Raw genomic sequence first — 23,036 nt, 5'->3', positions numbered from 1 at the left:
AACCTTCACTCTGTCTGCATCAATGACAGGGACCTCCCGGTTGCTAACACTTTCGGTTCTGCATCCCAGTCTCATACATGTCTGTCCATGGCCTCATGTACCATCCCACAAAGACTTCTCCCAAAATGGAGCAACAACACCTGGTTTTTCATCTGGGCACTCTCCAGCCACACAGTATTCACATCAACTTCTCCGGATTCTGCTAACTTGCTCTCCCTTCCCTCTGTCTTCTTTCCCTCAGCTCTCTAACCCCTTCCCTCTCTATTCACCTCGCCACCCCTCCTCCCCCTGCTTGCTGCTGTGCCTGTTCCTCCCCTTCTCCACCTATTACCTCCTTTGCAACTATGCTCCTCCCTCGATGTCTCCCCCTTACTTTTTTTATTCAGATGCCTACCGACATTTTCCGTACCTTGAAGAGCTCAAGCACCAAACTTCAGTTATGTATCTTTATCTTTGCTATATAAAGGACACAGTCTGACCTTTGAGTGTCTCCAGCATTGTGTTTTAACTTTTCACATTTACCAACATTGTACTCTATCTGCCAGATCCTTGTCCACTTACTTAACATTGATATCTCTCTGCAACTCTCCGTATCCTCTGCGCAATTTGCTTTTCCACTCATTTTAGTGTCATCAGCAAATTCTGATACACTACACTCTGTTTCCTCTTCAAGATTGTTAATGTACATTGTGAAGAGTTGCAGGCCCAACACTGACTGCTGCGGTTCCCCACTCAACATTTATTGCTAACTAGAAAAACACCCCTGTATCTAAATGCTCTGCTTTTGATTGGTTAACCAATCTTACTACATCACCTCTAATTCTATGAATCCTTGCATGTTTTTTATGTGGCACCTTATCAAATACCTCTGGAAATCCAGGTACAGAACGTCCATCTGCTCCCCTCTATCTCCCACGCTCATTATATCCACAAAGAACTCCAATAAATTTGTCAAACAGAACGTGCCTTTGCTGCATCTGTTTGATGGATCCATTTTGTTCCAGATGCCTCACTATTTCTTCTTTAATGATTGCTTCAAGCATTTTCCCAACTACAGATGTTAAACTAATTAGCTTATAGTTCCCTGCCTTTTTCCCAAATCCTTTTTTGAATAGTGGCATCTATGACCAGATTAGGGGTTCGAATCCCGCACTGTCTGTAAAGAATTTGTAAATTCTTCCAGTGTCTGTGTGGGTTTTCTCCGAGTGCTGCAGTTTCCTTCCATCATTCAAAATGTACCTGGGGTTGTAAGTCAATTTGATATAATTTAGTGGCTTGGGTCGAAAGGGCCTGTTACCATGCTGTTCATCTAAATTTTAAAATTCAGCATCTTCCAATCTACCAGAACTTGCCCCTAATCCAGAGAAATTTGGTAAATTATCACCAAAGCCTCTACTATAACTTCTATTTCTTTCAGTATCCTGGGACCAGGAGACTTACCTATCTTTAGACCCTCAAGTTTTCTCAGTACTTCCTCTTTATTGATAGCTATTATATCCAGGTCCTCACCTCGCATCACATCCATAACATCTGTCTTTCATGTTCGAATGTTCGACATGTTCTCCACTGTGAAGACTGACAAAATAGTCATTCAAAGCCTCAGCCATTTACCCAACATCAATTCCCCCTTCTCATCCTCCAAGGGACCAAACTCCACTTAAGCCACCCTTTTGCACTTTATATTTTGTACTAATCTTTTTTTCATAGTCTAAATTCCCTCTCTTTATTGCTTACTTCTAGTTTCCAACTGCTCTTGGCGACTTTACACACAAGGTTTTAGTTTGATGCCTTCCTTTAATTCCTTAGTTATCCAAGGCTGGCTGTCCCCACCCTTACTGTCTTTGCTCTTAACTGGAATATACTTTTGTTAAGCATTTTGAAAATCTCTTTGAAAGTCATTGACCATTCCTCAACTGTCCCTCCATATTGCTTGCCCAGTCTACCCTAGCCAACTCCTCCCTCATCACTTTGTAGTTTCCCTTGTTTAGGCAACATACACTGGTTTTAGACCAAACTATTGTACCCTCCATTTGCATGAGAAACTCAATCATAAAGTGGCTAAAGTAAAGGTTGGTTCCTTGGATGATGAGAAGGGGGGATTAATATTGGGTAACGAGGAAATGGTTGATCACTTTTTCAAAGAGTATCCCCAATGACAAGATCACTAATTTTATCTGTTTCATTGCACAGGACTAGATCCAAGATAGCACGTTCCCTCGTAGGTTCAGTAACACGCTGTTCAAGAAAGTTATCATGGGTGCATTCTATGAAGGCCTCCTCAAGGTTGTCTCAACCAACCTGATTCATCCAGTCTATGATCATGTCAAAGTCCCCATAATAACTGCTGTCCCATCCTTACATGCCTCCGATATTTATTGGTTTATTGCCTGTACTACTGTAATGTTACTATTGGGTGGCCTAGATCCAATTCCCACCAGTGATTTTTTTTATTTACCTTTTTTCTATTCCTAATCCTGATGGCTTCAACATTTTGCTCCATAAATCTTATACCATTACTCACTATTGCCCTGATCTCACCCTGAACTAAGAGAGCTACCCCACCTCCCTTACCTTCCTGCGTGTCCTTCTGAATTACCTGATATCCTTCAATGTTTCATTCATAATTGTTTCACCCTGCAACCATGTTTCTGTAAGGACCACAAAATCATATCCCTTTGAACTGATTTATGCCTCAAGTTGACTGACCTTGTATCAAATATTATGGGCATTCAGATAAAGTTCCGATATCGTCACTGTGCTTTTAAAATCTGGTTATCTACCTCTTTTGGCCTTGACCTTAATGCACACTTTCCTTTTAACTTTTACTTTATCCACACTCTTCTCTTACTTTATCCATCCCTCTCCAATCTGTTGAACCTTCATAATATATCGGGAATATGCTGATGTATAAATTCATTCATTATTTCGATTTACACCATTAGTTCACATGATTCAACAACAAAAAAATTCTAGTCATATGCATGAATTCTTGCCTTTATATGAAGATAGGGCTGACTTTTTTATATTCTTAATAAATGGAAAGCCATGAAAATATCTAAGATTATAACCTGGCATATTAGTGACTTACCTCTTTCAGTGTTGGGTATTCCCAAGTACAAGGTTGGAATTGAGTTATCTGCATGATCACTGTAGTATTCAATTAGAGCTGCCTCCTTTTCCCAAGTCTTCTTTACAATGGGTACTACATGATAGAGGAAATCAAAATGCTTAGAAATATTGTAACCAAAGCCAAACAATGCAATCTAGGTAGCAGCTTATTCAAAAAGCTGCTAAACTGAGTTAATTGTGCAATACCGATTTCTAACTGAACCCTGCCTTTGACATTGTAGCAACAAAGCATGAGTAGTATAGCTAGGGACATCAATAAGAAGAGCATACTGGTGAGCTCAGTAATTGCAAAGACTGGTATCCCAAGGAAGACCTCCACTGCTGATGAAGAAAAATTCTCATCATACTGAAGAAAAATCCCTTTCTTCTGAAGGCAGTAGTCGTTGACATATCCACACCTGCCTCCTCAAGAGGATTTCTGATCCATTGGATATATTTTAGGGAGTTTTCTTCATTATGATAAGAATTCTTTGTCATCAGCAGTGGAGATCTTCCTTGGGGTACCAATCCCTTTCTAATTACTGAGCTGACCAGTTGATTTTGGTAATCCTAAAGTTTGGGTGATGTCTCTTACTGTTTTATTCTTGTTTTTCAGCCTCTTAATGGCTTATTTGACATTCATCGTCACATCTCTGGTCCTCAGTAAAAATGGCAACTACAGATTCCAAAAAGGTGATCAACAGCTTAGAAGCAAGCCTAACTCTCTCATACCTGCACCAATGAAGCAAATAAACATGCCTGAGTACTCTCAAACACCTGTGAAGCCAAATATCCAAAACATTACGATGCCCTGAAATGAGGGGACTATGTATAAAAAGTGCTGTAATTTCTATATGTGAAAACCAACATGTATACAAATAAATTTGAATAAAATCTGGAATGTGCACTTTAATGACATGTGAATTGTTTGATTACAAATTTAATTTTGTGGAGGACCCGGCAAATAAAGGAAAAAAAAGTATATTTGTTCCAAATATTATGGAGGGCACTGTATATGTAAGAGATGACAAGAGATATACCACAAGATATATTTTCCCTTTCCCTACTAGGGTTCAGTTGAATGGAAAACTCTAGTCATTTCCACAAAGCTTGAAGCAAAACCAATTAACTAGATTTAAATACCCCGAATGTCCCAGCCTCCATAGATCTGGAAAATTCAGCACCTTCTGCAAAAAGAAATCCCTATACGTTTCAGGTTTAAATTACTGTCCATTCAAGATTTCTCCCACTACCAGAAACATCTTGAGATCTTATCTTAGGATCTCATCAGTAAGGTAACCCCTCATTTTTTTTCTTAGCTGTTTATGACAGCACAACCTTCTCATCCTAGAGGTTAGCCAAGTGAATCTCTGCTTCCAATGCCAGCATATCCTTAAACTTGGGTAATGCCTGGGTAATAATCTTTCATGGGAAGAAAAGACTGAAATGCTCCACTTTCAAGGCTCAGCACCACATATTTGCTTTTGTTTTTATACTCTTAAAACTGTATGGGACACAACTTTTCACAAAGTTCTAATCGTGCTAAACCAGTGGTTCTCAACCTTTTTCTTTCCACTCACATACCACTTTAAGTAATTCTCTATGATTAGTAAGGGATTGCTTAAGGTGGTACGTGTGTGGGAAGGGAAGGTTGAGAATCACTGCTTTAGACACAATTGTTACTGAAATATTTTGCTTGAGAAAAATTGTTATTGGCCCATTTCCTTTGGAGTTATCAAACCGTGCACATAACGAGTCAATGAGGTACGATTAAAACAGTGGTTTTCAAACTTCTTTCCACCCACATACCACCTTAAATAAAAAGGTTGCGAACCACGGTGCTAAACCATTCAATATTGCTTCAACACTATTCAACCTATAATGGAAGTGTTAATTGCTATTCCCAAGAACAGGATGACACTGGAATTATGGAGACATGGTTAGTGTAGCGATTAGCACAATGCTGTTACATTGCCAGCATTTGTGATTGGGGTTCAAATCCTGTGCTGTTTGTAAAAAGTTTATATGTTCTCCCTGTGTCTGCATGGGTTTTCTCCAGGGGCTTCAGTTTCCTCCAACTGTTCAAAAATGTACCAGGGGTGTAGGTCTATTGAGTGCAATTGGGCAGCATGGGCCAAATTTGGCCTGTTACCTTGCTGTATATTTAAATTTAAATTTTTAAAAATTCATTTAAGGAATTTGCACTAAAGTAAAATCTCATTTAGAAATATAATAGGTATGCTGCAAGTTGATCTAGGCCTGTCCTGTTTGTAACCCCTCCTGAAGTAATCCTCGCTACAGTTGTATACAATCTTAGTTAGACCCCAGCTGCCGAAAAGTCTTTGGCTTTGTACGCTGCACCTCACGAAAGAGATCGATTTTTAAGAGGCTACAGCAGTTTCACCAGAAGGAAACTGGGATGTAGAGAGTAATGAGGACATTCTGCCTAGAGGCTGTAATGGAGGATTAAAACCATGTGCCCAGATGCTTTTTGCTTATGTGCAACTGACGACACTGGGTCCACACGCAGGTCACCTTACTTTCAGAACCAGCAGATGTAATTAAACTCAGCCATGGGGATTTATCTGAAGATACACTTTGAAATGGAATTCCACTGTGAGGCCCAGGGAAAGCAGTTGTCAAATGCAACATTCTGAAATTGACGAATTGGTCACAACCTGTCTTGCTCGAGAAGTTTTAATAAGTCTTTGTAACTACGAGATAAACCAGGAAATCATAACATCCTGGTTCCATAATAATTAATCTTCTAAATTGTAGAATATAATGTTCAGTTTTGATTTTGACTGACAAATGTTAGAAGGAGTAGGCGCATGATTAATTGTTTTTGGGGTATATAAGCCTGTGGTCCTGCTGCTGAAGTTTAGACTTTCCGAGGGGTGGGAACACCCCTTGTCAAGAAGGAAGAACAGTCAGAGTCCGAGCAACGTCCTGGTCGGGGGAGGTGGAGAAGCTGCTACCGGCGCCCTGACAACCTGCTACAAGTGTGCAGTCGTTGCCTCGCTTCGGCAGTTGGGACCAGTCCAAGCGTTGATAAGTATAGTTGGGAAGGGCTTGCATATTGTAGTGTGAAATCAGCTTTTGAATTAGTAATAAACATTTGTATAAACTGAACTGCTCTCGGTGTGTGTGTCTATTTTCTTTCGGTAGCTCAAACACTGTGACCAATCTAAAATGAACAAAATGAGAGGTATAAGTTAACCCAAGACAGAGGCCTCTTGTAATTCCTTTGCATAGAAGTTAAGGAGATATCTAACCAAGTATATACAATGTTAGAATTTTATGATAATAGACACCAATTATTTACTTTGACGGAGCAAATAGAGTTGGGACATTCAAGAATGAAATGAAACATCTTTTCAACCTAATGTCACAGAGTAATCAACATCTGAAATCCACTCATTCAGACACTATGGATTATAACACAATTGAACCTTGCAAAACTGACATTTTGTTCAATACCATTGTCAAGGAATATGGATGAAGCTGGCAGAGAAATGAAATTACAGTACAATCAATCATGATCTTATTAAATGATGGAATAAACTTGAATTGAAATTCCCGGATCAAATATTTCTACAATCTGTTACAGCAATGCTGAGTAATTATTATCAAGAAACAATAATTAACCTGAATTTCTGCTGATGGCAGAGGATTAAAAGTAATCTTGGTTTGCTTTACTTCTTTAAATATGATCTATTTTAATCTTGTCAATACAGTGAATCTGATTTTGTGATCAATAAATAATTTTTACACAGGCTCTTTGCAATAATTCACTTCATTGTTTGAGATCCAGCATACAACAGAGCTGTAATCTGCAAATGGAAGATAGAACAATATTTTGCCACACGATCATAAGCTGTACAGTAAGGGGCTGAGCACATAGCCTTGCAGGGCACTGATGTTCTAGATATTTCTCACAGACTGCATCTTCAGGTTAGGAAGTCCAGATCCAGTTGGAGAGATGAGTGCTAAGACTAAGGCCCAGGAGTTTGGAAATTAGATTGTTTGGGACAAAGATGTTTAAGATGAAGCTATAATTAATAAATAGGAACCTGACATGGATTTTTTTTATTATCCAGGCATTCCATAGTTTAGTGGAGGGCCAGGGAGCGGGTGTCGGCATGGACCTTTTGTGATTGTCGACAAAATAATAGTGGATTGAGGTTTTCTGGGAGGCTGGAGTTAGTGAGGGTTTTGGCCAACCTCGAAGCACTTTATGATGACGTTATCACTGCTACTGGTTGGTCTTCATTAAAGTGCTTTATCTTGTATGACGATGGCACTAGGACAATCGTGGTGTATTTGAAGCATGTTGGAACTTTGAATTGTGGTAGGGAGAGGTGAAAGATGTCCACTACTAGTCCTGCCAACTATTCCATGCGGGTTATTGGGACACAGCCAACACCAGCCAGTTTCCATAAGTTCATTATCATGAAGGCCACTCTGCCATCTGCACCAGTAACCTTGGGTGCAGGTGTGCCTGAGGTGTTGGGTATTATCTCCTCACCACTGACCTTCCATTCAATGCAAATATAGAGTGCATTGAGCTTGCACGGAGGGGTGTATCGTTGCCGTGATTTTCCTGACTTTGTTTTGTTATCTGTGATGGCATGCCCGACTTGAATGACTCAGATCTGGCCTTCAATTGGAGTGAATCTCCCAGTTCAGCGGTTGTCGTCTTTGACATGCACTTGCTGCTCTGTGATGGCTGTGCCATAATTGTTCAGGTTAGCCACTGAGTTCTTCTAAGTGGACCCATCTACCCACTCAAAGCAGTCATGTAGGATGTCATTACTTTCCTCAGACCAATACCGTATGACTTTCCTTACCAGATCTCTATGCTTTTCTTTGTGCTTGTAAGCAGGGATAAGCAGCATTCTACTAGTTTTTATTCTTCTAAAATTCTTATTAGTCAAAAATGTTGGCTGCATTTGGCCTGCGTGGTAGGAACAACATACATATCTAATGTGTTCAGCAATAATTTCCACACTTTACAATGAAAGACCAAAGTCCAAATCTAGTTCAATTTTGCAAAATAGGTGGTAATAGGGAGAGGTCTGATCAACCATAATTTATATAACATTGGTCAAGAAATTCAAATTAAACCATAAACTAAGCTAAATAACCAATGGATTTTCTTAAATAGACATCAAATACATTTGTAATGGAAAACTGCCTTCTCTTTGGCTTGGCTTCGCGGACGAAGATTTATGGAGGGGTAAATGTCCATGTCAGCTGCAGGCTCGTTTGTGGCTGACAAGTCCGATGCGGGACAGGCAGACACGGTTGCAGCGGAAAATTGGTTGGTTGGGGTTGGGTGTTGGGTTTATTAGATAGAATATTTAAATATTCACAACTTTCTCTAACGTGCATATTCATCCCACTGCACAATCGCAACAAAGCCTGAACAAAAGTACGTGACATTTAGATACTGGTTTTTGGATTCTTTGGCTTGGCTTCGCGGACGAAGATTTATGGAGGGGGTAAAAAGTCCACGTCAGCTGCAGGCTCGTTTGTGGCTGACAAGTCCGATGCGGGACATGGATTACATGATGCAAAAATACCCTCTTTTAAACATACAATACACTTACTTCTTTCTTGATGGAATTTCTGGCAGGTTTTTACAGCAAAAAAAATGTTTCCTTTCTCTACTAATTTTCCCTGTGAAAAGACGGATAAAACATTTAACAAATATTTTAAAGCTTTTCAAATTTACAATTAAGAATCCTATAAGAACTAAATCTAGTGTAGTAAGCATTTTCAGAAACGTTGTGGAAGCTTGAGTTTTATGCTTCATTCAAAACAAACATAGCTTCCAAACTGAAAGTCCAATTTTGAAAAAGGGCCAACCTTTACATTGTTCTGACAGTGGCATTGACCCAACATTGTGAAAACCTAGTAAGGTATGCAAAAAAGACTGGCATTTATGCAGTGCCTTTCATGACTTCTGGGCTTCACAAAGCACTTTACAATTACATTATTTATAAACCAAAGTCAATATTGAAATTCAGGAAACAATGTAGCAAATTTCAGTACAGCAAACTCCAAAAATTGATACTGCGATAACAATAAGGTTATCAAGTCTCATGTGCATAACTTTCTTTTCTCCCATTATTGCTGGATGGCTTGCCTTCATCTGTTGAGATTCCAATCTGTAGTTTTTTTCCTCAAAGTTCTGCCTGGTCAATTACCTCCACTTTAAGGCTATCTTGAAAATCCACAATTAATAGTACAGCTATCTTCAACACATGTCTATGAAGCACCTGAAGTCACTAAAGGTGTCAAATAAGTGTCCATTTTCTTCAGTCTTATTTATTATTATTTAAAATGGCAAATCAATCTTTTACGTCAGTTTCAAAAAGACTAGTTCAATTGATTTTGATGTCAATTCCATTACTCAGACAAGTTCATTTTCTGCATTATATATTTTGGTATCTTGACTTTTTTCCTTAAAATTTTACTTTAAATCATTTCCATTTGATAAGAATTTACCCAATTTCTTATTCCTACATTGTGTGCCTTCATATCAGTCAATATATTACTTTGGGTGAAGCAGTTTCTTGGCCACAGGTGGTAGCTCAGGGGTGAACCATCAACTATCAGCCTGTCACAGCTCAACAACACTCATCTATCCATGCTCTTGACTGCTTGCTTTGCTGCTGGACTCAAAGACAGACATCAACTTTATACCACAGACGACTAATGCTGTAATGGTAATCCCATTGACTTGCTAACCCCATATGAAAGGCAAGTTCTTGACTTGTTTCATTTTTTTTTAACATTTTAAACTACTTTTAACTATAATGTTAATCTAACAGTTAACATTTCTTTAATTCCATAGATTTTAAACATATTTGACAATCACAGATAGTTGGAAACCATTCTGCAAGCAGCAAATTGTCAAAGGTGAGCTGGCACACACCATCAGGGAATTCAATGCACTTTAGATTCAGTTGATGGTGCCTGAGGCCAATTTGCTTTTTGGAGGTCACTCTGCCTAGCCAGTTCACCACGTGCAGATAATATCTGCCTGTGCATAGGTCATCAAATTTGACCTCAGCAGTCAGGTGGGTCAACACCATGATTCGTGAGTTCAATGAGAAGGTTGAGTTTAGAATCATCTGGTCCAGTGCAATAGGGTGTAGAATAAATGCATATATTAATTTTTCTTATGTCTTAGGTTTCTCATTATTTTCAATTTTCTAATCTTGTTCTGTTTAAGACTGAAGGGAGGATTGTAACAGAATGGGATATCAATGCCATGCAGTTGCAATAAGATAACAGAACATCAACTACCTTGTGAAAATGCCTACACCTTATGTTTCCTGAAACAAACTCCTTAGTTGTAATAAAAGTCAGTAACAAATATGCAATAATGTTCTAAATTATTGAAAAAAAAAGTAAATTCAACAGTAGATTTATATTTTAAGTTTACTCACACAGAATGGAAGGTAGGTATGAAATGTTGTAGCACAGTTGGTTGCTTCAGGTGAGGTGACATCTTCTGTGCAAAATTCCAACACCGGGGTCAGCTGAGGACCTTCAGAGGTTTGTGAAATAAATAGTGCAATCTGTAAAACAAAAATTGTTATAATTTTTCAGTTTCAATTTGCATTGATTCAAACAATTTTTAAAAATGCACAATTGAAAATGACACTTTCCTACCAACATCAGTCAGATGGTAGCACCTCTAAGATTCAATACTTCAAAAGATTAACTCCATTTTAAGTCAACCTGCTACATTCCAATAGGATATGCTGGCAGTTATTTTAGACTATTTTCAAAGTCAGTTTCCGTTAAATTACAGTTTAACATGGGAGAGGGATTTTGATACTCCCCGATTTACGACCTATGTGACTTACGTCCATCTGCACATACAGCCAAATGTTTTGTTTTAAAAATTAAGAAAAAATATAAAACTTACACGCTTACTGAAAAATCAGGATATCTATGGAAAATGGCTGGTGGCCAACCTCACGCAACAGCTGGCCTTGGTGGCCACCATGTTGAGATATTTCACTGCATTTTAACTCCTTGTGCCCTGTCTTTTTCTGATTCTGTTGCTCAATATTCTGACAGTCAGACAGATTTTTAGAAGCCAGTAGAGTCTGCAGGGTGCTCAGGGTCTGCAGCAACAGAGAAAATGAGAAGGATTCAGAGATAGAGAATGGAATGAAATCAATCGTTTTACTCCAATATCACAGGAAGGGCAATTCCGACATACATCCATTCCAAGATAAGACCGGTCATCCAGAATGGAACACGGACGTATGTCAGGGAGGATCTAATTTGAAACTCCTCAGGAGAGATTTTGGTGAAGGTGAAAAGTAAGAGAAGAAGGTAGGAGGTTCTCCACACCTGAAGGCAAATGGAAAAAATAGCAGAGGAGGGAAAAATGACAAGCATATAGCAAAGATAAAGTATATGGGTCTGGGTGTAACATACTGGCTAGGATTGTGGACTAGTTATCAGACAGAAAACAAAAATGAATCAGGTCAGGGGGAGTAGCCATGCTAAGGAGCTGAGCAAATGCACTTTGAAAGAGCTTTCCACAAAATGTATTAAAAATATGGTAGAAAAATCAAAACCAGAAACTTAGTGTCAAAAATGGATAGAACTAGTGCCAAATGACCAAGGCAACCAAAAGCAAAAACGGAAGAAGCCAAAGCTCAGCCAGGAATATTGAGTGGAAGCCAAATGAGAAGCGACTCAGGAGGGGCTTTAGAAATGGCTGAACCCAGCAGAGCTGGTGGGGAGTGGGGAAGGTGGTTCAGCCTAAAATATAACCAACATCCTGAAGAAGGAGGAAATTTTATGCACTCGTTTCACAAGTGTGGAATCAACAATGAGAGACATATCAAAAAGGTATTGGAAATCAAAGAATTATGGAAGATTTAATGGAAAGAATGACTCGTTCGGAGGCTGAGCTAGACAAAACAAAAAACAGGCTAAAGGCACTGGTAGATAAAGCTAAAACATAGGACACAAAAAAAAGGTTTGATAGACAAGATTATATGGAAAATTTCAGAAGACACTACAATGTAAGAATCATTGGACTGAGAGACGGAATAGAGGGAAAAGACATGGTGAGTTTCTTTGAAACATGGATCCCACAAATACTGGGACAAAACCAGTTAAATGCAAAGCTACAAATTGAAAGGGCTCACCGGCCCCTTGGACTCAGAAAAACCATCAAAAGCAACCATGATCAGTCCTGGTAAGACTTTTAAGTTACCAAGAGAAAGACGCAATCTTGGGAGCAGCATATGAATATTCAAAAAATAATAACGGCCCATTTGTGTTGGACAATGCAAAAGTAATATTTTTTCAGGACTTTAACCCTGCTATTGTCAAAATAAAAAGGGAATTTGATGAGGTAAAGAGACAATTGCAATCTAAAACCTGTAAATATTCAATGATTTACTCAGAAATGTTGAAGGTGGATGAATTTTTAAGAAAGATATGAAAAGATTATAGTCACCAGCTGAAAGGACTGAAAAGACCATTTTAAAAAGGGACTTTTTATTTAGTAGTACTGAACCATCTTGTTTTCACTGATAAAAGAAAAACCATTGTGGTTTATATGGAGAGCTCAGAAAAGATAGAAAGGTAATAAGGAGAGTGGGAACCTATTTGGTGGGGGGGGGGTGGGGGAGAGAGACAACACTGGGAGAGAAACGGTTTTAAAAGATGGCCGTAAAGGGAGGGTTTCTTCTTTGGCATAATCTGCGGGCTTTTATCATGGGCTTCCAGGTACTATTGTCAATGTCACTTTCAGAGCTTGGGATGTGCGTGCCTTCTTAAAGGAGAGATGTAGGTGTTGGAAATGTCTCTTAAAGGGGAAATGCTACAACAGTATTTTAAAAATTGGGAAGATTTTAATGTTATACAATAGCTGTTTGAAAAATGGTATGTATAAAAGACTAAGGTTTATCAATCTTACTATTAACAGAATAAATGGGTCAATAAAGAGGAAGATATCTTGGCATACTTAAAGAAATTAAAAGTGGATATAATCTTTTTGCAGGAAACACATTTTACCAAATTGGAACATGATGAAATAAATAGAGGATGGGTGGGACAAATAATATCATATTCCTTTGATTCAAAGGTAAGAGGGGTGGTGATTCTAATTAATAAAAAATACACCAGTGTTAATAGAAAATACTTTGATTGATCAAGCAGAAGGTACATAATGGCACATTGTAAAATTTATGGAGAAGCATGGACATTTATGAATATTTATGCTCCAAATGAAGCATGTATGGACATCTTAAAAACAGTAGAGGAAAGACAAAATATATTAGTTGGAGCAGACTTTAATTTCTGCTTGGACGCAATACTAGATATATCGGCAAGAACAATAACAAGTGCAAAAGCAGCAAAAAACCACAATTTCATATATTAAAGATCTAAATTTCTCAACATAAGGAGGCAATTAAATCCCAATTAAAGACTACTCTTTTTACTCAACGGTGAACAACACACATACAAGGACTGACTTGTTTTTAACGTTTTCCCAGTTAAAAAGTAGAATGATAAAAACAGAATACCTAGCGAGGCTTCTATCCGACCACTCTCCATTAATATTAACTTGTGGCCGGGCAGCTGCAGAAAGATGGTTCCATCGGGGCTTGCTCATTGCATTGTAGCTTAGGCCACAGCTTGCACCCAGGGAAATGTGGTGATGTCACCACTGCGTGGGGCAGAACACCTGTTGGCCTTAAAGGGTCGCACGCAAAATTCAAATAAACTGAAACCTCTACCTTGATCAGTGTTTGTGTGTGTGTGTAGCAGCGGCTACATTGGTGACCCTGCAGAGCCCAAACGTTATCTGGTCTCCCAACATGGATTAATCGGCAATCAGCGCTGTCTCTGTGAAACTCCCCCCTTCCTTTTTGTGAACCTTGCACGTGGTTTGGGCAGGCGGAGGCACAGTTTCATCTCAGACAGATCACCTCTGACTCCACGATGCTCTACCATGTGGTGAGCATCCTTGATGAGGAAACCATGGCCAGAGTGGATGAACTGATCCACGATCCTCCAGAGGAGGGCAAGTATGTCGCCCTCAAAGCCCTCCTCCTCCTTTGGCTTCTCGCACCGGCAGCACGCAGCCAGGGTGATGCACCTCGATGGCCTGGGGGACAGAGCCCCATCTGCACTGATGGACGAAATGCTCGCACTGGCAGAAGGCCACAACGCTGCCTGATGTTTGAACAAGCCTTCCTTGAACAAAAGCCGGAAGACATCAAACTCCTACTAGTGGACAAGGACTTCTTGGGCCCCCGAAAGGTTGCAGCCCACGCTGACACACTGTGGCAAACCAAACAGGAGAATAAGGCCACCCTGAATCAGGTCACCCACCCTGGACCCAGCCAACCACAGCCCACCCACAGGCAGAAACTGGAGAAGCAACAAACCACCTGGTCTTTCTACCACCAATGCTGGGGTGCCCAAGCCCACAAGTCTTGCTCATGCCAGGGAAATGATCAGGCCAGCCGCTGCTGATGGCTGGCCACATGAACTGCCTCTTACATATGGTCGACAAGACCAATGGGCAGCATTTCCTGATGGACACCAGAGTAGAGTTGAGCGTGCTTCCACCGACCAGCCTTGAATCCCACACGAGGCCCGAACTTGTGGGCAGCAAACAGCACCGACATAAAGACCTTTGGCACACAGACCATTCAGGTACACCTCGGGCCAGACAAATACCGCTGGAAGTTCCTGCTGGCCACCGTGAGAACTGCGCAGCTAGGAGCCAATTTCCTCCGAGCACACAGTCTGCTGGTACTTTCCAGTCCCTTTGACTTGAGCCATCCAGCGTGCAAAGCCTGGGAATAGCCACCGTCTGCATGCCCAGAAATGAGTACTCCCGCATCCTAGACGAGTTCTCCACCATTCTATGACCACAATTCACTGCCACCATGCCCCAGCACGGCGTCCGCCGCCACATCGCCACACAGGGCCCCCCATTCCACGCCAAGGCCAGACGACTGCTGCTGGAGAAGCTGCAGCTCACAAAAGAGTAGTTCTTTAGCAATAATGGAAAAGCAAGAGAATGTATGCAGATGGCATCTCAACACTACATTACTTAAAAGAACTGACTTCTGCAAATTTATAAAGAGATAAATAGAATATTTTGTGAAACAAATCTGCTGTCAACTAATAAAGTTTTCTGATATGGGTCATGCTCAAAGCATATTTAAGGGCACAAATTATATCCTATACAAAGAATATTAATAGGGAAGATATGGCAAAGTAAACAGTTTGGAGAAAGATATTCAAGAAATAGAAAAAAAAATTAAAGAACAGGACTACAAGAAGAACAGATTACTGGAGAATAAAAAGCTAAGATACAATACATTACAAACATATAGGACAGAAAAAGCTATATTAAAAACTAAACAACAATACTATGAGTTGGGTGATTGGGCAAACAAAGTTTTAGCTTGACAGATTAAAACAGAGGAGTCATCAAGAATGATAAATGCTATAAAAACAGAGACAGATAACCTAGTATATAAACAAAAGGAAATGAATGAAATTTTAGACAATATTACACAAAATTATACAAATCAGAATTACAAGATCAGGACAAAATGGAAGAATTTTGTTTGAATGTTGAACTTCCAAAACTAGAAGGATAGAATTAGATACTCCCTTCACAAGGGAAGAAATTGAAAAGGCCCTGGGTGCCCCTTATGGTAATAAATCACAGGGAGAAGATGGCCAATTTAAAGAATTATTAATGCTCCTGTTAATGGATGTCCTGGACCAAGGAGTGGCAACACATACCCTCCTGGAATCATTCTCAACCACAATTATTAGTGTTACAAAAAAAGAATAGGGACCCACTAAAAACTTCATACAAACCAATAACCCTGTTGTTAAATGCTGATAAGATACTGGCAAAAGCATTGGCTAATAGGTTCGGACATTACTTGCCAAAACTGATGCATATGGATTAAGGTGGATTTGTTAAAGAAAGCCATTCCTCAAATAATTTAGGAAGATTATTTAATATAAGACACATGCCAAAATCTGAACAAAATCCAAATATTACAGTCTCCTTAGATGCAGAAAAAGCATTTGACTGTTTGGAATGGCCCTTTTTAGTTAAAACACTGGAAAAATTGGGTATAGGCAGAATATTTATAAATTGGATAAAAACTTTATACCATAAACCACAAGCTAAAATAATAACAAATAATCTGATATCGGCAGTGTTTCCCTTGAGTAGATCGAGCAATCAGGGATGCACCCTGTCCTCAGTGCTTTTTATTTTAGTGATTGAACTGCTTGCAGAGATAATACGAAGGGATCCGGACATAAACAGCTTCAAAGTTGGGCAAGAAAAACATAAAATCAGTCTATTTGCCAATGATGTGTTATTGTACCCATCAAACCTGGCTAAGTCTTTGGAAAAAATTCAAGGAATACTATAAAAATATGGAAGAATCAGGCTACAAAATAAATATGGATAAAAGTGAGCTAATGCCATTAATAGCATCAAATGTTTTTATCATTCTACTTTTTAACTAGGCAAACGTTAAAAACAAGTCAATCCTTGTAAGTGTGTTGTGCACCGTTGAGTAAAAAGAGTAGTCTTTAATTGGGATTTAATTCCTCTCATCTTGATGGAGTTTAGTTTGCTTAATTTCTCTTTATAATCCTCTCCAGCTCAAGAATCGGTCTGTAAACCTTTGTTGCACTCTATTGAAAGTATATCTTTTATCAAGTGAAAAGATGCACAGTATTCCAAATGCAGCCTTATCAGGGTCCGCTATAGTTTCACTCAGATTTTAAACCCTCTTGCAATGAAAGCCAATTTGTGTAATTACGGTACTTGTTTCACTCACATGTTAACTTGAAGTGACTTGTATACAAGTACCATCTGAGCACCAGCTCTCTTCAATCTCTCATCATTTGAGATAAATTTTGCTTTTCCAGTTTTTTTTAAATTAAAGTGGGTATTTTCAATTTTTCCAATTTTTTTTTTTCCAGTCCATTCAGTAAGCCTGTCTATATCTATTGAAACCTTTCTGTGTTTTCCTCACAGGAATTGTCAACCAAATTTGTATCATCAGTACATTTATTTTACTTGATTTACTCATTGATCAGGATGTGAACAGCATAGGACCTCATCAGTTGCAACTTGAAATTGACTAGAAAAATCAAGAAAGAAATGTAGATGCTGAAATAAATGAGGATAAAGCAGAACCTATGCAAAGAGAAACCAAGTTACTATCTCTTTTCTTTGGCTTGGCTTCGCGGATGAAAATTTATGGAGGGGTAATGTCCACGTCAGCTGCAGGCTCGTTTGTGGCTGACAAGTCCGATATAATTCTTTTATTGATAATTCTGGTTCTGTTAAGTATACTATAACATCATCTGCAAATAAACTGATTTTATATTCCTTGTCTTTTATTTTATTTTCTGTTCTTATCAATGCTGCTAGTGGTTCTATAGCTAACGCGAACAATAAGGGTGATAGTGGGCATCCCTGCCTTGTTGATCTGCTTAAATTGAATTGCTTTGATATATATCCATTTACTGTCACTTTTGCCAATGGCCCCTTATATAATGCTTTAATCCAATTAATATACTTCTCTGGTAAACTGAATTTTTGCAATACTTTGAATAAATAATTCCATTCTACTCTGTCAAAGGCCTTCTCTGCATCTAAAGCAACTGCTACTGTTGGCGCTTTACTCCCTTCTACTGCATGAATTAAGTTAATAAATTTACAAATATTGTCTGTTGTTCGTCTTTTTTTAATAAATCCAGTTTGGTCTAGATTTACCATTTTAGGTACATAATCGGCTAATCTGTTTGCTAATAGTTTAGCTATTATCTTATAATCTGTGTTAAGTAATGATATTGGTCTATATGACGCTGGTGCGAGTGGATCTTTCCCTGTCTTTGGTATTACTGTAATTATTGCTGTTTTGCATGAATCTGGTAAGCTTTGTGTTTTGTCAATCTGGTTGATTACTTCCAGGAGGGGAGGAATTAATAAATCTTTAATGTTTTATAGAATTCTATTAGGAATCCATCCTCTCCTGGTGTTTTATTATTTGGTAGTTTTTTTATTATCTCTTGTATTTCTACTATTTCAAATGGTTTTGTTAATTTATTTTGTTCCTCTATTTGTAATTTTGGTAGTTCAATTTTAGTTAAAAATTCATCTATTTTGTCTTCTTTCCCTTCGTTTTCAGTTTGGTATAATTGTTCATAGAATTCTCTGAAGTTTTCATTAATCTCCGTTGGATTATATGTGATTTGTTTGTCTTTTTTCCTTGATGCCAATACCATTCTCTTAGTTTGTTCTGTCTTAAGCTGCCATGCTAGAATTTTGTGCATTTTTTTCCCCTAGTTCATAATATTTCTGTTTTGTCTTCATTATGTTCTTCTCCACCTTATATGTTTGTAGTGTTTCATATTTTATTTTTTTATCTGCCAATTCTCTTCTTTTAGTTGTGACTTCCTTCATTGCTAATTCTTTTTCTATATTTACTATTTCCCTTTCCAACTGCTGTTTCCTGATTGTAGTCCTTCTTCATCTTGGTTACATAACTTATTATTTGCCCTCTGATGAACGCTTTCATTGCGTCCCATAGTATAAACATCTTTCACTGATTCCGTATTTATTTCAAAGTACATTTTAATTTGTCTTTCAATGAATTCTCTAAAATCCTGCCTTTTAAGTAGCATGGAGTTTAATCTCCATCTATACACTCTTGGAGGGATGTCCTCTAACTCTATTGTCAATATCAAGGGTGAATGGTCCGATAATATTCTAGCTTTATATTCTGTTTTTCTTACTCTGTCTTGCATACGAGCTAATAGCAGGAATAGGTCTATTCTTGAGTATGTTTTATGTCTACCCGAATAATATGAATATTCCTTTTCCTTTGGGTGTTGTTTCCTCCATATATCCAAAAGTTGCATTTCTTGCATCGATTTAATTATAAATTTGGTTACTTTGTTTTTTCTGTTAATTTTTTTTCCGAGTTTTATCCATATTTGAATCCAAATTAAGGTTGAAATCCCTTCCTATTAATATGTTCTGTTGCGTGTCTGCTATCTTCAAAAAAATATCTTGCATAAATTTTTGATCTTCTTCGTTAGGTGAATATACATTGAGTAAATTCCAAAACTCCAAATATATCTGACATTTTATCATTACATATCTCCCTGCTGGATCTATTATTTCCTCTTCTATTTTAATTGGTACATTTTTACTGATTAATATAGCTACTCCTCTAGCTTTTGAATTATATGACGCTGCTGTTACATGTCCTAGCCAATCTCTCTTTAATTTCTTATGCTCCATTTCAGTTAAATGTGTTTCTTGCACGAATGCTATATCAATTTTTTCTTTTTTCAGTAAATTTAGCAGTTTCTTCCTTTTGATTTGGTTATGTATTCCGTTAATATTTAAAGTCATATAGTTCAACGTAGCCATTTCATACTTTGTTAATCTTCCCTTTCCGTTTCCTCATCATCACCTTTCCTTCTTATCCATTTCTGCTTTCTTGTTTTGAACACTTTATAAGACAACATTTCTAAAACATCAAACATTTCCCTTATTCTCCTATCTAAAATTTCTTTAACCCCATTCTCCCCTCCCCCTCCTGAGTTGCCCTTTATCCCTTGTCGGGCAACCACATCTCCCCTCTCCATTTGGATTTGCGAATTCACTCGCAAGCGTCAACTGATTTTGCAGTGACCGTAACTCCTCCCCACCCAGCCCCCCCCCGGAAAAGATTTCAATTTTCATATATAACAAAGGTCACTCTTTTAATTCCCTCATTTCCTCTGTTCCCTTTCCTTCCCTTATTAATTCTTATCTATACTCTATATATTTTCCTCTAAATACGGATACACTCATGTACACACATATATACTTACACATCTATATATATATACCCATATACACACATACATAGAGTTCGTGGTCATTTTTACTCTCATTACATGTCTTCATCTCTCTGGTTGTTTTGTAGTTGTTCTGCAAATTTTCGTGCTTCCTCCGGATCCGAGAATAGTCTGTTTTATTGCCCTGGAATAACTATTTTAAGTACCGCTGGGTACTTTAACATAAATTTATATCCTTTTTTCCATAGGATCGTTTTTGCTGTATTGAACTCCTTCCTCTTCTTCAGGAGTTCAAAACTTATGTCTGGATAGAAAAAATATTTTTGACCTTTGTGGCTTTTTGTCTTCTCTTATTTTCTTCATTGCTTTCTCCAATATATTTTCTCTTGTTGTATATCTTAAGAATTTTACTAAAATGGATCTTGGTTTTTGCTGCGGCTGTGGTTTCGGGGCTAGTGTTCTATGTGCCCTCTCTATTTCCATTTCTTCCTGTAATTCTGGTCTTCCTAGGACCCTAGGGATCCAATCTTTTATAAATTCTCTCATATTCTTGCCTTCTTCATCTTCCTTAAGGCCCACTATCTTTATATTATTTCTTCTATTATAGTTTTCCATTATATCTATCTTCTGAGCTAACAGCTCTTGTGCCTCTTTAACTTTTTTATTAGATTCTTCTAATTTCTCTTTTAAGTCCTCTACTTCCATTTCTACGATTATTTCTCATTCTTCCACATTGTCCACTCTTTTTCCTATCTCTGATATGACCATCACTATTTTATTCATTTTTTCTTCTGCACTCTTAATTCTTCTTTTTATTTCATTAAATTCTTGTAATTGCCATTCTTTTACTGATTCCATATATTCTTTAAAAAAAATATATCCATTGTCCTGCCTTTCCCTTCTTCTTCCATTTCTCTATGTTCTTCTTCTAATTCTTCCTCTGGGTTGCCCATCTGTTGTTTCCTTGTTTTCTTTTTGCACTCTTCTTTCTTGTTCTCGTTGTTTTCTGTGTTCTCTTCCTGTTGCTGTGTTGCAGCTGTCACTCTCAGCTGTGGAGATCGACTCCTTCATGCGCATCACGCATGCGCGACTCCTCGCGAGCCATTTTTGTAGTCCCGAGCTCGGGACTTCGACTGACCTGAGGGAGGGGGCTTCTCTCTCCGCGGCAGGCCCCCTCGGACAGGTAAGGCCTTCACCTTCTTATTCCGACGTTCTTTCTTCTTCTCTTCTTCCCGTTGCTTTCGACTTTTCTCTCTTCGCTGCTATTTTCTTCTCACCTTTACTTTTACTTTGTTTTAATTTTTATTCTTGTACCTTTGTGTTTTGTGTTTTTTTTCAACTTTTCCAGAGAGGGCTGGAGTTCCCTGACCGGCAACTACTCCATCACGTGACTCCTCAAGATGCACGGTTTGAGGCGATATCAGCCCACTGGCGATGGTCAATGTGGCAGACACCAAGAGCTTTCTTTAGGCAGTCCTTGTACCTCTTCTTTGGTGCACCTCTGTCTCGGTGGCCAGTGGAGAGCTCGCCATATAACATGATCTTGGGAAGGCGATGGTCCTCCATTCTGGAGACGTGACCTACCCAGCGCATCTACTCTTGAAACATTAACCCTGATTTTCTTTCCACAGGTGTTGCCTGGCCCACTGAGTGTTTCTAGCATTTCTGCATTTTACTTGATTAATTTTTTAAAATATTTTATTTTTGATTTTTTTTCAAAATTATTCATAGTAACATTTTAAATATACAATATATTAAACTTTTTCTTACAAACACAACAAACAAAAACAAAATAGTTCCTCCCTCCCCCATACATATAGATCCATCCACTGTCAGAGCTTACATATATTTTAAGTATATAGAGTACAGTTGGGGAAACTTAAGTTTTTGTATATATAATAGTTACTTTTATAACCTTTATTTCCCCTTTTTATTACTGTATCTGGGCCCCTATATGGTTCAGGTATGGCTGCTAGACTTTTACAAAAGTGTCATATTTATTCTTTAAGATATATGTGATTTTTTTTCCATAGGTATATAGCTTATTCATTTCTGCAGTCTATTGTGCTATAAGTAGAGGGGAATTGGGCTTCCAAGTAATTGTAATACATTTTTTTGCTACAGCCAGTGCTATTTTTCTCAATGAGATTATATATTTGGTCAATTTGTTGCTTATTTGCATAAAATTACCAAGTAAATATAGCTCTGGATCACCCAAAAAGGCAAGTCCTGTTATCCTGGTTAATGTTTTTGTGATTTCTTGCCAAAATCATGTAGAAATGCTCTTGTCTCAGTCCCATAACTGAAACACATCTCTGAAATTTTGGATTTTGATCTTTGTGGGTTAAAATATAATTGATGAAAATAATTATACTGAACTAATCCATATCTTGCATTTATAATTGAGGACATGCTGTCCTTACACCAATCTGACCAGCTTCTTTCTGAAGTCACCACACCCAAATCTGACTTCCATCTTTCCCTTGACCTCTGCAACCCCGGTTTTGCACTTTTGCTCTGGAGAGCATGGTACATTTTTGTTATAAATTTGGATGTATTCCCCATCCAGACCATTCGTTCAATTTCACTAATTTCAGGTGGGGTCAACATTGGCCCCCATCCTTCTCTTACGAATGATCTAAGCTGGAGAAAACAGAAGAAAGTTCCATTGACCACTCCATATTTGTGTTTTAATTGTTCAAAGGAAATAAGAGTCCCTTCTGTGTAACAGTCCTTAATATATCTTATACCTTTATCATACTATGAATTTAACAGTCTGTTGCCTATGTTCATAAGGAACAGCACATTTTTACATAATGATGCTTTTATTGATATCCCTATTTTTTTGACAGATTATAGATATGTTTTGGAAAGATAAATTTGGGCAGGTTTTTTCAGAGAAGATCACATATAAACACTTTAAAACAGATCTTATTTAAAATACTGGAGCTCTGCTCATAATAGACAGGCTGGCGGCAAAAGCCTTTGCAAAAGCTTTGAAGAGTGCCCAAGAGACGCCACTA

The 23,036-nt window shown here is 38.2% G+C and overlaps 1 protein-coding gene across 5 annotated transcripts in view; it reads right to left on the bottom strand.

Moving 5' to 3' along the window:
• The window catches only part of b3glcta (beta 3-glucosyltransferase a), a 155,725-nt gene that overhangs the window by 65,949 nt on the left and 66,740 nt on the right, over window positions 1-23,036 (bottom strand). For all 5 annotated transcript variants that reach the window (XM_069892526.1, XM_069892529.1, XM_069892525.1 and 2 more), the window contains exons 9-11: window positions 10,569-10,700; window positions 8,721-8,790; window positions 3,089-3,202 (exon numbers count right to left, since the gene is read on the bottom strand). In XM_069892526.1, coding sequence (XP_069748627.1) covers window positions 3,089-3,202; window positions 8,721-8,790; window positions 10,569-10,700 — 316 coding nt within the window. The remainder of the gene's footprint in view (window positions 1-3,088; window positions 3,203-8,720; window positions 8,791-10,568; window positions 10,701-23,036) is intronic.

This window comes from Narcine bancroftii, chromosome 7 (assembly GCF_036971445.1).
Source record: "Narcine bancroftii isolate sNarBan1 chromosome 7, sNarBan1.hap1, whole genome shotgun sequence".
Taxonomy (NCBI): Eukaryota; Metazoa; Chordata; class Chondrichthyes; order Torpediniformes; family Narcinidae; genus Narcine; species Narcine bancroftii.
This window is presented reverse-complemented; position numbering and strand designations above follow the sequence as displayed.